The sequence below is a fragment of the Panthera uncia genome (assembly GCF_023721935.1).
Source record: "Panthera uncia isolate 11264 chromosome D3 unlocalized genomic scaffold, Puncia_PCG_1.0 HiC_scaffold_8, whole genome shotgun sequence".
Taxonomy (NCBI): Eukaryota; Metazoa; Chordata; class Mammalia; order Carnivora; family Felidae; genus Panthera; species Panthera uncia.
Genome location: NW_026057586.1, coordinates 73,945,221 through 73,958,900, shown reverse-complemented (window position 1 = coordinate 73,958,900; position 13,680 = coordinate 73,945,221). Strand labels below are relative to the sequence as shown.

At 43.9% G+C, this 13,680-nt stretch overlaps 1 protein-coding gene across 5 annotated transcripts in view; it reads right to left on the bottom strand.

Moving 5' to 3' along the window:
• Positions 1–13,680, bottom strand: part of CORO1C (coronin 1C) — a 90,963-nt gene that overhangs the window by 31,347 nt on the left and 45,936 nt on the right. Inside the window, exons 1-2 of one of the 5 annotated variants that reach the window (XM_049619203.1) lie at positions 8,700–10,411; positions 7,998–8,456 (exon numbers count right to left, since the gene is read on the bottom strand). The exons of the other annotated variants lie outside the window; for them this stretch is intronic. Coding sequence (XP_049475160.1) covers positions 7,998–8,207 — 210 coding nt within the window. The 5' untranslated portion in view covers positions 8,208–8,456; positions 8,700–10,411. Of the gene's footprint in view, positions 1–7,997; positions 8,457–8,699; positions 10,412–13,680 lie in introns of those variants that run through there. 5 annotated transcript variants of the gene reach the window in all.

Below are 13,680 nucleotides of genomic sequence, written 5' to 3'. Positions count from 1 at the left end.
AAGGGCATTCAGCCAGGCCTGTGGGGATCACAGTCTTCGGGGAGGTTTTCTTTCTTCTCTTTTAAGCTTATTTATTTTTAGAGAGAAGGACAGTTCAAGAGTGTGGGGGGAGGGGCAGAGAGACAGAGAGGGAGAGAGAATCTCAAGCAGGCTACACGCTGTCGGCACAGAGCCTGACGCAGTGCATGATCTCACGCACCATGTGCCAGATGCTTAACCGACTGAGCCACCCAGGCACAGAAAGGTTCTCTGCCGAGAAAAGAAGAATTCTAAATTGAGGTGTGAAGATGGCCCTGTCCACAGACCTAAAGCCTAGGTTTTTTCACATGCTCGTTTTCTCTTGTAAATCGAATTAAACCCAGTTTGGACCTGTGGAATTGCATCGGCAGAAAAGGAATCCTAAAAGAAAGTGCCAACGAACACAGAACCTGGGTGTTATAAGGAGGGCCACACGGGTCATTTACAGGCAGCAAAGCACAGATGGCTGAGAAGCAGACTGCCTGGGCTGGCGTCACGACTCTGTCAGGTTCCAGCTCTGATGCCCTGGCCAAAATGACTTCACCTCTCCACCTCATCTCCTCATCTGTAAACTGAGAATGTCGTGATTCCTTCTATACGAGCTGATGTGAAGACAAATTGAAGATAATCCAGGTAAAGTACTTTCCCAGCATTTGCAGGGCTCAATAAACGTCACCCCAAATTCAGCAACTGCTGGAATCCACTCTGTCATATCCCTGATCCCATCTCCCCTTAAAGAAGCAACTGCTGCTGAGGCCTCTAGCCAGGTTGTTTTCCCTATTTTCTGTACTGCATCCTCACAAAAACCGTGTGAGTGACCCAGCCCGTAAGCTACTACTCCCTGTAATATTCTATTTCTCATGCAGGTGGCGGTGGACTCGCAGGTGTTCATTTTACAGTAATACTGTGATATACATAATATGTAATTGTAGTATCAACATATTGAACCCACCAGCTAAAAGACAGCATGTTTCAGATTTGATTACAACCAGCTACAAGACATATTTTAAAAGTAATAAAGGAACTAAGTTAAAAAATAAAAAGGCAGGGGTGCCTGGGTGGCTCAGACATGATTCCCAGGGTTGTGGGACCGAGCCCCAAGTCAGGCTCTGCACTGCGCATGGAGCCTGCTTGGGATTCTCTCCTCCCCCATCCGCCCCTCTCCCCCGCTCATGCTCTCTCTCTCTAAAACAAACAAAAAACAAGAAAACTAAAAAGTAATTAAAGCAGGGGAAGGCCGTAAAAATATATGCCAAATAGCTGAGCAAGGACAGACTTTAAGGTAGAATGCACTATTAAAGATTAACGTCACTGTATAATTTTGAAACAATTCACTGGGATGCTAAAGGCACTAGGAAGTCTAATTCCTCTAACTGCACAAACTCAAAATATTTATAGCAGAAGCTGAGAGAACTATGAAGAGAAAATGACAAAGCCATAATCTTAAGAGATTTTAACAAAGACTCACTCTCAAGCAAACAGACAAAAATTAGTATGAATATAGAAGACTTTAACAAAAGTCACAGGCTTTGGGACTCCTGGGTGGCTCAGTTGGTTAAGCCTTTAACTTTAGCTCAGGTCACGATCTCACGGTTCATGGGTTAGAGCCCTGCGTTGGGCTCTGTGCTGACAGCTCGGAGCCTGGAGCCTGCTTCGGATTCTGTGTGTGTGTGTCTCTCTCTCTCTCTCAAAACCAAATAAACACTGGGGGAAAAAAAGTAACAAGATTTATCTAATGGATATATCTAGCCTTGGAGCCAATATTTAAAAATAAACATTTTTTTCAAACACACATTAAACATTATCGTTTTTAAATGACCAATTAGGATACCACAAAGCAAATCTCACAAAATACCAAGAAATCAATACCTCATAGTGCATGTTCAGAGTACAATGCAATTCAATTAAAAATTAATAGAAAAAATATGAACCAAAAATCCCTAAGGCATCTGAAAATTTTTTAAATTTACTAAATAATTCACATAGAAAGTCACAATGGCCAATAGAAATGTTAAAACTGATCAATAAACACATGACGTTTCATAACTTGTGGGAGAGGGCTAAAACAGATCTTAACGGTAAATCAATTAGCTTTAAATGCACACATACAGAAAGTCTGAAAATTAAGGAGCTGATAATAAGCACATGAAAAGGTTGCCGTATTTTTATATAGAGCACACCCAAAGAATGTAAAATTATGAAAAGAAATTAACAAGAAAGAAAATAAATAATAAGCCACATCAACACAATAGGATAGATTAAGAAAGAAGAGAAGGCACAAATACCAGGAATTTAACAAGGGACATAACTTACAAATATGGTGTAAATTCACATAATATGAAAATACTAGGAATAACATCTGATAATAAATTTTAAAACACCAGATGAAAGAAGCAATCTCCTAGAAAAAAAACATCAAAAAATTGTCAATAAATAAAAAACCTGAATAGACCCATAGCCACAAAAGACCAGTAACAAAAGTCCACATACTACCTACCTCCCCATAAATCTAATCACATAATACCAAAGGCCACTAGGCCCACGTGGTTTTACAGGAGAGCTTTACCAAACACTCAAGGAAGAGATCGGCTCAGACAAAACTTTCCAGAGAACAGAAAAGAGCAGTACCGCTCAACCCCTCACTTAAGGACTGTGCCACCCTGGTAACAAAGGACGGTATGACAAAGAGAAACTGAAGCCTACATGACAAACACTGTTGCAAACTCCCCTCAAGAACAACAAAAAAACAAGCAGAGTGCAGACAAGCTGCAGACAGAGAAGATACATATGCAACATCCATATCCAACAAAGTCAACAAACAACCTGACAGAATGATGGCAAACGACAGGAGCACAGGAGCACTGAATTCACAGAGAAGGAAAAGCCCATACAGATGTATGAAAAGATACTTGGTCTCACTCAGCGAACTAGAAATTAAAATGCTATGGTAACATCTTATACCTATTAAAACTGGCAACAATTTAGAAGCCTAATTACAAGTGTTGGCAAGGATGTCAGGAAGGAGGAATTCCAAGCGACCGTTCACTGAAGGCTCCTGCTCTGATTCTTTTTGAGAGCAATCTGGACACAGGTAGAGGTGAAGCTGCCCACCCCTGAGCAATACCATTTGAGGTGGTCTGTGGGAAAGAAAGGTCCCCGTATTTGCACAGAAAGGATATTAACCGCAGCATCACTGGGAATGGTGAAAAAAGCAGAAGCAATTTAACTGTCCTTGGTATGGAAATAAGTATCACTCACACAAAAGTTTAACACACACAAAAATCAGTCTATGTACAGATACATACACATGTAGTAAAAGTACACAAATAGAATACATACCAACTTTGAGGAAATGATTCACCTCTGGTGAAGGAGAAGAGGAAAAAAGGGGAATGGTATTTTAGTTACATCTGTTATGCTTTATTGTTTTTTAAAAAATGGGAGGTAGGAAACAAACATGGTAAAATATTAACATCTGTTTAATCTTGTGGGTGAGTACATGAGTGTCCTAGTATTTTGTTTCCTATCTTAAAAAATAATTTAAAAAAGAAAAACACTTTACTCCCAAGGGAAAAAAGTTTTTGTATCTGAATTGTTTTATCTTTGCATTCTTAGGCTCTGCCCGGCAAACCACGTCTGGCCTCTTTGATGGCAAAGTACAGTTACTAAATAAACTCTGAGCTTCCAAGGACATCAAATAATTTTCTCTAATACAAGTTGTTCTTAATTATACTGTGAAACTTACTAAATGCCTTTTTTTTTTAGGTTAAAATTACACAATCGTGGCTTAAAGATACCGTTCAGTCAAGTCAGACATTTGAGAACAGTGAGCAGTAAGCCTCTCTTCCACTCTCAGCTCAGTGCTGACAAGTCCAGGGCATCAAAGTACTAAAGAGCCGAATGTTTTCGCAGGAACTTGAATCCCATTGAAAGGGCAACCGCTACCAACTGCCCTCCTTCCCATCAAAGCCAAAGAAGAAGAAAACTTGCGAACCCTTTCAGAATGCTTATGTTACATGGTAGGAACCGTACGAAGACCTTTCTGTCTTCGTTCTCACCAAGCTGCTTCATGATATAGCATCTGTACTGTCCCCATTTTCTAAATAAAGAAATGGAGTGAAGCAGCACAGACCGAAAGCATCAGTGACGATCCAGCCGTACTAGATTTCCACAGGGCAAGAAAATTCCCACTAGGCCACGGGTTGTGAAAAAGGCACAACAGTAATGTTAAAGCTATTGGCAGCTGGTCATCAGAAATAGAGCTCATAAAAATGATACCCTGCCACCAGCTGTTTCCTCTGGTTGTAAACATCATCACAAATCCTTACAACAAATAAAACAGGGAAAGTAGCATCATATTGCAGCAGAACAAAAAGGCCATCGACTAAATGTCTGATAGTGACAAAGGAACAAAAAAGGAAGAAAGTGTGAGAAGAACTGGCATCTTAGTGGCACACTTGGGGCACCTGGATGGCTCAGTTGGTGCAGTGTCCAGCTCTTGATTTCGGCTCAGGTCATGATCTCAGGGGCTCAGCTTGAGCCCCACTTTGACTACTTGCTGGGCATGGAGCCTGCACTCTCTTTCTAAAAAGAAGAAAAAATTTTGAAAAAAATAAATGTGCCCTAATCGTTTTACATACAGGATGTATGTAAATCAATCAAGGGTCAGCGATCACGATTTCAAGGGCTTACACTTGAGTATCTTCTTACCCATAATAAAATCAATTAAGAGAAAAGCACAGCATATTTTACCCTATGAGTATATGTTATTAAAAGGGCAGAGCTGGGCACTTATAGACTGCTGAGAGCTCGGTACAAGGAAACTGAAAGAAACCACACAACAGTGGCCGTATATGGTAAAGATGTGGACGCACCGTTCTGAGAAACATTTTGCACTAGCATTTAATGAGAATGTATTTCTCACTCCTACCCATGACGCATCCTCATTCATCATCCGGTCAACAAACCGAGGCATCCATGTCTAATTGCTGGCGTGTGGGGGGCCATTCAGAAGAGACACCCACTGTAAGTCAGGCTGGCAACATGGCTCACCTGAGCTTCTAAGCATCAAATGTAAATAAATGCAGAGGCTGAAAAGAAGAGTTACAAGAATTTAATGCCAGCCCCCCCCCTTTTTTTTTTAACTAAATGGTGGTTTATTTTAAGAACTACCTATCAATTTTCCAAGGCTCCTATAGAGAATAATTTCATTTACTAACAAATCAGGTCACTGTCTCATTAAGGATGTGTCACACCTCAGCTGCATCATCTAGAATATTCCCACTTTTCTAGCATGGAATTGAAAGTTTAGCTGAGAATAGTCTGTCACTCTTTAGACTCCCTGCTTTAAATAATGTGTACAAATTTATTGATTACTTCCTAGTCCCAGCCACTTGCCATGGGAGAACTCTATGTACACCTCTCTAGCTAAAACTCCAAGTGGTGGGAATTGCCAGCAAGTCAACTCAAGGGGCAAAAAATGACCCAGGTTACCAAAGGCTCCGGCCCCGAGCCTCGTTCACACACTTGGGGAATACCAGTGGACTGGGTCAGGGCACCGAGTCATGCACTATCATTATCTGAAAGATCCTTTGGCCTGCCCGGGGCCCAGCAACATGAGCCCCAGGGAAAATTCAGCCTCCAAAGTGCGTGTACAGCTGGCACAAGGCAGAGGTGTGACAGCACAATTTCCATGTGGCTGGCCCGAGCTGAGGCTGATGGCTTTGACATGTTCCAGCCACCAATCCGCATCGTGGCAGAAAACCACCTAGACACCAGCATTATCATTTACTCTGGGTTTGGGGAAAGTTCTCAAAAATTTCAAAGCAGCCACAAAACTGAAAAGAGCTCCTGGAAAACTGATGCTTCAACTAAACCCAAAGTTAGGCAACACTTTCCTCCAACAGGCATGTTTGGAGAGGGGAAAGTGAAATCAAAATTTAAGCACCAGTAAATGTATTCTCTAACTGCTCTAAGAAGGAACACTTGTAATTGTAAATAACTTTGCAAACACATTCCTCCTGAGGTATACAAAATACAGTGTAACTCTTATGACATGATAGTCCCGGTTGTTCAAGACATTTCCCATCCATTTCAATGGGAAACCGTAACTGTCCCACCTCCATCTACCAGTGCACCTTACTTCTCACACCTCATGTCAAAAAGGAACCCCTACTGGGGCACTTGGCTGCCTCGGGTCAGTTAAGAATCCAACGATTTCAGCTCAGGTTATGATCTCACAGTTTGTGGGACTGAGCCGTGCATGTTGGGCTCTGCACTGACAGCACGGAGCCTGCTTGGGGTCTCTCTCTCTCGCTCTGCCCCTCTCTCTCAAAAGAAATACATAAAAACTTTAAAACATACACACACAAAGGAATCCATACTTAAGAAGTGAACTCATCCTACGTGCTGAGAGCAGAACTGAGCAACCAAAACGCTCTAAATATCTACGGAAAAATGTGTACAGTAGTCCTCTTGCATACTTGTTCCTATAAAGGAGCTCCACTCTGGGATGTGTCTTTAAAGGAGCTAATGGTGGCTCAGTCCATGAAGTGTCTGACTTTGGCTCAGGTCATGATCTCACAGTTTGTGAGTTTGAGCCCCACGTAGGGCTCTGTGCTGACAGCGCAGAGACTGCTTCAGATCTTCTGTCTCTCTCTGTCCCTTCCCTGCTCTCTCTCTAGTTCATAAATAATAAATAATAAATAAATAAATAAATAAATAAAAGGAGCTAATGGTATATCTCAGATGAACCAGCAGACATTTTCACCCTCCCAAACTCCAAAGTCAACAGTAGGAAGCTGCCAACATGACCTCTGCATTCTATAAAAGATCATTCAGAATGACTGTTTCTTGATGTAACAACGACCCCTTACATGATAACCATTTTCAATCCACACATTAGCTTGCTCGCTCTGGGAGCATCTAATGGATGGCTCTTTCAAAATGTTACCATTCGGTACAGCTACCCAGCACTTTGCCCAGCAGGCTCATTCTCATGATAACACAGGTTTCCAAAAAGTTAATAAACTCCCACGGTGTTAAAAAGTGACACGTTGGGGCGCCTGGGTGGCTCAGTCGGTTAGGCGTCCGACTTCGGCTCAGGTCATGATCTCACGGGTCCGTGAGTTCGAGCCCCCCGCGTCGGGCTCTGTGCTGACAGCTTAGAGCCTGGAGCCTATTTCAGATTCTGTGTCTCCCTCTCTCTCTCTGACCCTCCCCCGTTCATGTTCATGCTCTGTCTCTATCTCAAAAATAAATAAACGTTAAAAAAATAAAAAAAAATAAAAAAAAGTGACACGTTAATTTTATCAGTCAAATCAAGCATTCCCCCGTAAGACGCTCCTTCCGCATACGACGTCTTTCCAGCTGACGTCCTGGCATTTCAGCGACGCGGACACCCACACTGTTCCAGGGTGTTGGATTCTGAGAACAGTCCACGCCATCCCTCTTGGCTGGTCCGGCACGGCAGCTTCCCAGCGCCTTTCCAGCTTCGGACCTACAGTCATCTTATCCAGCCGCTTCATGACCCATCATTATAATCTGTGCTTATTATCCAGACGGGCTATTCTACCCTCGGATGTAAGGGTCTAACACAACCCCTACCGTATCCTGAATCAAGGAACAAGAGATAAAGATTTTGCAAACTGTCTGTCCCTACTTTATCTTCACATAAGTTTTTATTTTAGGAAAAAATGTTAATCAAAATCACTTTATATGCCCAAAGTTCAATAACTTTGTCATTCCGTCCATACATTTGAGGATCTTTTTTGTAAGGCACTGACAATAACTCCTTGCTGGCCTTGGAGGGACACACTGAGAACTCCCCAACTCCGTAAGGAGGACGGGAAGTCAAGCAAATGCTCAGGAGCTAAGGAAAAGTTTTCCGCCAGGCAGAAGGGCTCCATACACACCGTGTGGAGTTCAAAGGAGTCCGAAAAGGATGTCTATTAAAGTGGGCTTTCTGGTTTTTCAACTACCTTTCTCTGGTATCGGTATTCTTTACGTAGATACACGCTCTGCTGAAATCTCTTCAGGCCCTGCTGCTTCACACGAAGATAGCTGGGGAGAGGCACAGGTGATGAGACAGGGACTTCCACGGCAGACTGGAAAGACTGAGGCACACGATATCTGACTTGTGGACAAGCTGGTCGCCAAGAGGGATAGCTCCTGACCCAGGAGTAGTACATTCGGAGGAGGTTTTACTTTAAGAGAACCAAAAACACCAACCTTGAGGGTAAGCGGAGGTGCCCTGGAATAAAACACACAGATTGGGTTACCCAGTCCTGGAAAGTAAGCCAGACACTCGAGCTGCCAGGGAGACGCAGGGCGCTTCTGCAGAGGCCTCACCTGCCTGTGAGCGAAAAACAACAGTCTTCACGGGTACGAGAGAAAATGCCAAACAGATTATTTTGGTGATCACGGGCCCTCTTTAAAACCTGGGTCTAGGGGCGCCTGGGTGGCGCAGTCGGTTAAGCGTCCGACTTCAGCCAGGTCACGATCTCGCGGTCCGTGAGTTCGAGCCCCGCGTCGGGCTCTGGGCTGATGGCTCGGAGCCTGGAGCCTGTTTCCGATTCTGTGTCTCCCTCTCTCTCTGCCCCTCCCCCGTTCATGCTCTGTCTCTCTCTGTCCCAAAAATAAATAAAAAACGTTGAAAAAAAAATAAAATTAAAAAAAAAAACCTGGGTCTAATACTGCATAGACCATTTTAAAAGTCCTCATTAAGAATCTGAGGGAAGTTACTGTAAAACTATTGATTTCACTATCAGAAAGCAAAAACAGTGGAAGGGAACGTCTCCTTACTCAACTGCACCCAAATATGTAATCGGGAATAGACACTGTATTTCCTAACAAAAAATCTGTAAAGTGAAAACTTCATCACTACAGACACGTAATTCCAAACACTTCTGGTCTGAGAACAAACAAAAAACCAGGAACCCCAGATGAGGTGGAATCTAGTCAAAATAAAATTCAGCTTGAAAGCAGAAGCTGAAAAGCAAAATAACTATTGATATAACTGCAAATCGAGGAAATTCAACCATTCAGTATCAAACCAGGAAGCAGAGTAATCGGTTGCTTGTACTAAGCAAGTGACACTGGAGGGGTCTCCCCCAGGACCCTCTGTGAATGACGAAGCGTTCCAGAGCTACCACCCCTTTCAATCCCAGCTCTGCACGGGTTTACATACAAGCTTCAGAATAAAAATCCACCCTCCCTGAAGTAAGTAGGGATGAAAACCAGAAAAATAGCGGAAGTTGTTTTTTGGGGTTTTTTTTTAAGGTAAATGCCTTGGGTTCCATGGCAGAGGCAGTTCACACCTTGCAGCAGTTATAAACACGCAGGACAGGAGGACAGACCCAATTCAGCAGACTGTATCATTTACTCATGACTTACAAAGCTCAGCCAGAAAAGAAACCCAAGTCACCGTTCCTCTAAGAGAGCCAACACGTGCTCCATCACTCACCCCTCCCAGCTCAGCCTCCCCTGGACTCAACTCAGGTCCCACCCCTAACGAGCACAGATACTCAACTCGGCAGCAGGAAATTTGCTGCACATGGTTATAAGGAGGCTTCTGGACAAATCAGGACTGCAGATGTTTGTCCACTAAACCCTGGGTCTATTTCAGAGTGATCTGAGTTCAGAAACCTTTTCTTTGCCGCTTCCCCAGACTTAGGTTATAACGTTTGGACACCGAGGGCTTCTGCAGGCAGCACTGGCCCGTGTGCTCAGCCCAGATCCACGCTCCAAAAAACCAGCAAAGAGTTAAATGTTCTTTGCACTTGACTCAGTGGCTTCCCTTCACCACACACTCCCAGATCCCACCATTCTGTGAGCCACCAAGCAGCCAATCAAAGCAAAGGAAGGAAATTATCCTGGCCGGCTGACAGCCCCAGAGCTCTGATGGCCATATATGGTAAAAACCACTGTCAGAGCCCTGTCAGGCCTGCGGGCCGGCTGCTGTGGACAGATCAGTGAACTGCAGCGGCAGGAGAAGGCGGCCAAGGAAACGTACAAAGGACAGGCTGCCTGCTCATCTCCAGGGGAGGAGGATGGGGAGGGGAGGGTGGAAGCCGTCATCTGCCAGGGCACACTCTGAGTCACAGCCACTCACTGTAATCAAAAATAGCCCCGGGGTACATTGTGAGGTTCCTTCTGCCAGGATTCTGTGCTCCGTTGTTAACTGGGGGTGAGCAGTGTATCCCCCCGCCACGAGCCCCTATAGCAAGACTGTGGCAAACAGTCGCTGGGAGAAAATGAAAGGGCCCTTCTGTGGCACTTCATGTGGTAATGAGGCCGTACAGTGCTCGTGTGGCTGGCGGCTCGTGACATAATTTGGAAGTCATTGTTCTGCACCTGGTGCCCTTCCCCTGCATCCTCCTCCCCCCACCCCTGCCTCCCAGCCTTTCAAGGCCCATACAATCGACAGTTTTAAGGTGCTCAGGCATCAGACAGCGTCTATTTCAGGAGGCGTGAATGGGCATCCCATGACACATCAGGATACTAGCACTGAATAAAATTATTCCCTGCCCGTGACACCAAAGCTACCATGTGCCAAACGTCCACATCTGTACAAAGGGCTACTGGCGTCGCTACCCTTGTCCAAAACGGATCACTGTTATTTGTGGGAATGGAAATTGCCTGTCAGCCGTGTACAGTAAGGGGGAGACGCAGCCCATGCAAATCCAGCAGGTGCTGGCAGCGACTGGGGGTCATGGAGAAAAGCACCATCAGGAGACTGGCGTCCCTTTGGAACTAGCCCGTGAAAGAAGGCACTTATCAGCACGGTGCCTGGCGCTTAAAGGACACCCTCAGTAATGTGAAGTGCTGCGAGATCTCATCGCTGCGGCCGTGTCCTCGAGGCATGGTACAGACCCAGTATTTTCCAAACCCTAAGACAATTCTCTGAACTGACAGAACCAAAGCCCTGACGAGCAAGCGTTTTGTTATGAAGCCTTCTAACCCCAGAGAAAGAATGCAAAGGATTAAGTATCAATTAGACCACAGTTTCTATATCAAAACAAAAACAAAAACAAAAAAATCTTTCGCACTCAGTGGGGGAAAATGTTCATCAAAAATATACACGATACACATGTACCAATCAAATAAAGACTCAGAGACCCAGGTTCTAATCCACGAAAGACCCCATAGCTCTGGGCAATCACTCAATCTGAGTTTTGATTTCTGCAACTGCAGAACACAGGGATGAAAGCCACCCTAACCAGTGCAAAAACTAAGACACCATGTATGAAGGGGACCCTCCAAGCACATTCTGATGTCACACCCGAGTCTCATTTTTATGAATATGACATGACGTCACTGCCGCCTGCTGAAGAAGAAACAGGAACGATGCTGTGTTGATCCAGTTATGACAATCCTAAAATGGAGAACGGTGCTGCTTATTTTCTGGTTCGTGTCCATATGATGATTAAGGAAAACACCAATTTTGCACTATTTACACTGGAAGTGACAGACAAAGAGATGAAAGAATTGGTGTTTCTGCCAAAAAGCTACCTGTCGCCTCCTCTTAATCCCTCTGATGGAACATCCCATTTCACCAGTTTCACCAAACACCCACCTCCACTCCCCAAGATCCAGGAATCTGAGGGAGAATGTGGCTCCCACCTCATTCTCTGTCCTTCTGGGAACAGAGCACCTCTTCAAACTCATCAGTTTAGCGAATTGGCTGGGCTCCTCTTCTGTTTCATCCCTGGCTCCTACACACAGGAGAAACCTGAATTCCAGTAGAACCTTCTCTGTGATGTCTTCCTTGATTTAGGAGCCTCAGCTGGAACTCCTCCCTCATCACTGTGTCAGACAACTTTATGTGCACACAAAGCTCCCCACCGGAGAGATCAAGGTCAACCGTTACCAAAGCTTTTTAAGAGCAAGAGCCCAGCAAAGGTCCTGGCGTTGAGCAGGTACTCAAATGTCTAAGGACTGAGTATGAGTAGGTGGACGAATAAATATGATTTTTTTTAAGGTACTGCTTTAAAGAGACTCTTAAAAACTGAAAACAAACTGAGGGTTGATGGGGGTGGGAGGGAGGGGAGGGTGGGTGATGGGTATTGAGAAGGGCACCTGTTGGGATGAGCACTGGGTGTTGTATGGAAACCAATTTGACAATAAATTTCATATGTAAAAAAAAATAAATAAAATAAGCATTTTTTAAAAATAAATAAAAAGAGCCTTTAAAAAAGCAAAAAAAAAGGTACTGCTTTAGACTTCACTCAAGCTTAAAGAACAATGAACTCTTCATACATGTTCTGATAATATTACTGGTAATACTTTTAGAAATAACCTTTACCTGTAATAAGTTCATTGTAAAATATTTTGAAAAAATACAGGTCATTATAAAGTAAAAAATAAAAATCACCTTCAGTCCCACCATCAATATTAACATTCCTGACTCTTCCCCAAAACCAATAACATAATTTGAAGTTACACAGAGGACAGTGACTATGACGTTCCAACACATTTTTTAGGTTATATGATAGTATCGTGGAACACAGGATAACCAAATCTTGCCATATAATCTTCTCTTGACACTGTACAGAATCCCTCAATTATTCATTTAAGATTTATTTAAGAATGTTATATACCTGAATCTATCTACGTATCTACATAAATGTGTGGAAAGAGTGCCTAAAACTACCAAAAGGCCTTTTAGGTCGCTACTAGTAACTCATTTATTCACACATTGTGTGACCTAACATTATGAGTCAAGTGCTCCGCTATATTTGAAGAATACATGTATTAGTTATCAACCACTGCTTAGTAAGTTACCCTGAAGCCTAGCTATTGAAAACACTCAACATTTATTCTCTCATACTTTGAGGGTTAGGAGTCCCAAAGCACCTTATGTGAGTGGTTCTGGTTCAGAGTTCTCATGAGTCAGTATGTCAGTCAGGGCTGCACGATCCACTTCCAAGACCACTCACTCACATGGTTGGTCAGCTGGTGTGGACTACAGGTAGGAGGTCCCATGACCCCTCCAGAGAACTGTTTACGTGTCCTCGAAACATGGTGCTTCCCAAAGGGACAAAGTGGAAGCCAGTAAGTTTTCATGACCTAGTCTCAGAAGTCACGTGCCATCAATTCTACCATATCCCAGTGGTTACACGTTCAGCCCTATTTACTGTGTGTGTGTGGGGGGGTGGGGGGCCACAGGACACCGCGAATACGAGGGCAGAATGACTGGAGGACATCCTGTAGGTCCACCACAATGGATTAAGGCCAGATTCTGGAGAACCTCTACCAAGGGCTACTGTACGAACAGCCATCCAGTTTGCATCCTCCATCCAAGTGACTGTCAAAGAGATCAAGAGGCTGTAATTATAAGCATCCTCCCCTTATCTGTGAGGTGGCTAAGAAAATAATTCAAGTCCAATGTGACGGTGCAGGCTGTGGTACCAATGGCACAGACAAGCAGCTAAGGGAACCCAGAGGAGACCTTCCCCTGACTCTGAGTCCGAGAGAACACTTGAGTTGCATACTAGACAGTGAGAAGAGGTACTTAGGATACTGACCGAAATGAATCAAGATTTCTTCCTCAATCGTTATGAAAGAAAAACACTCTAAAGCAACCCTTGTCAACCCAGGCTCTGTGAGAAAACTAAGTCCTGATGCTCTAAGGCAACACGTGTATGTGACGAATTAATTACT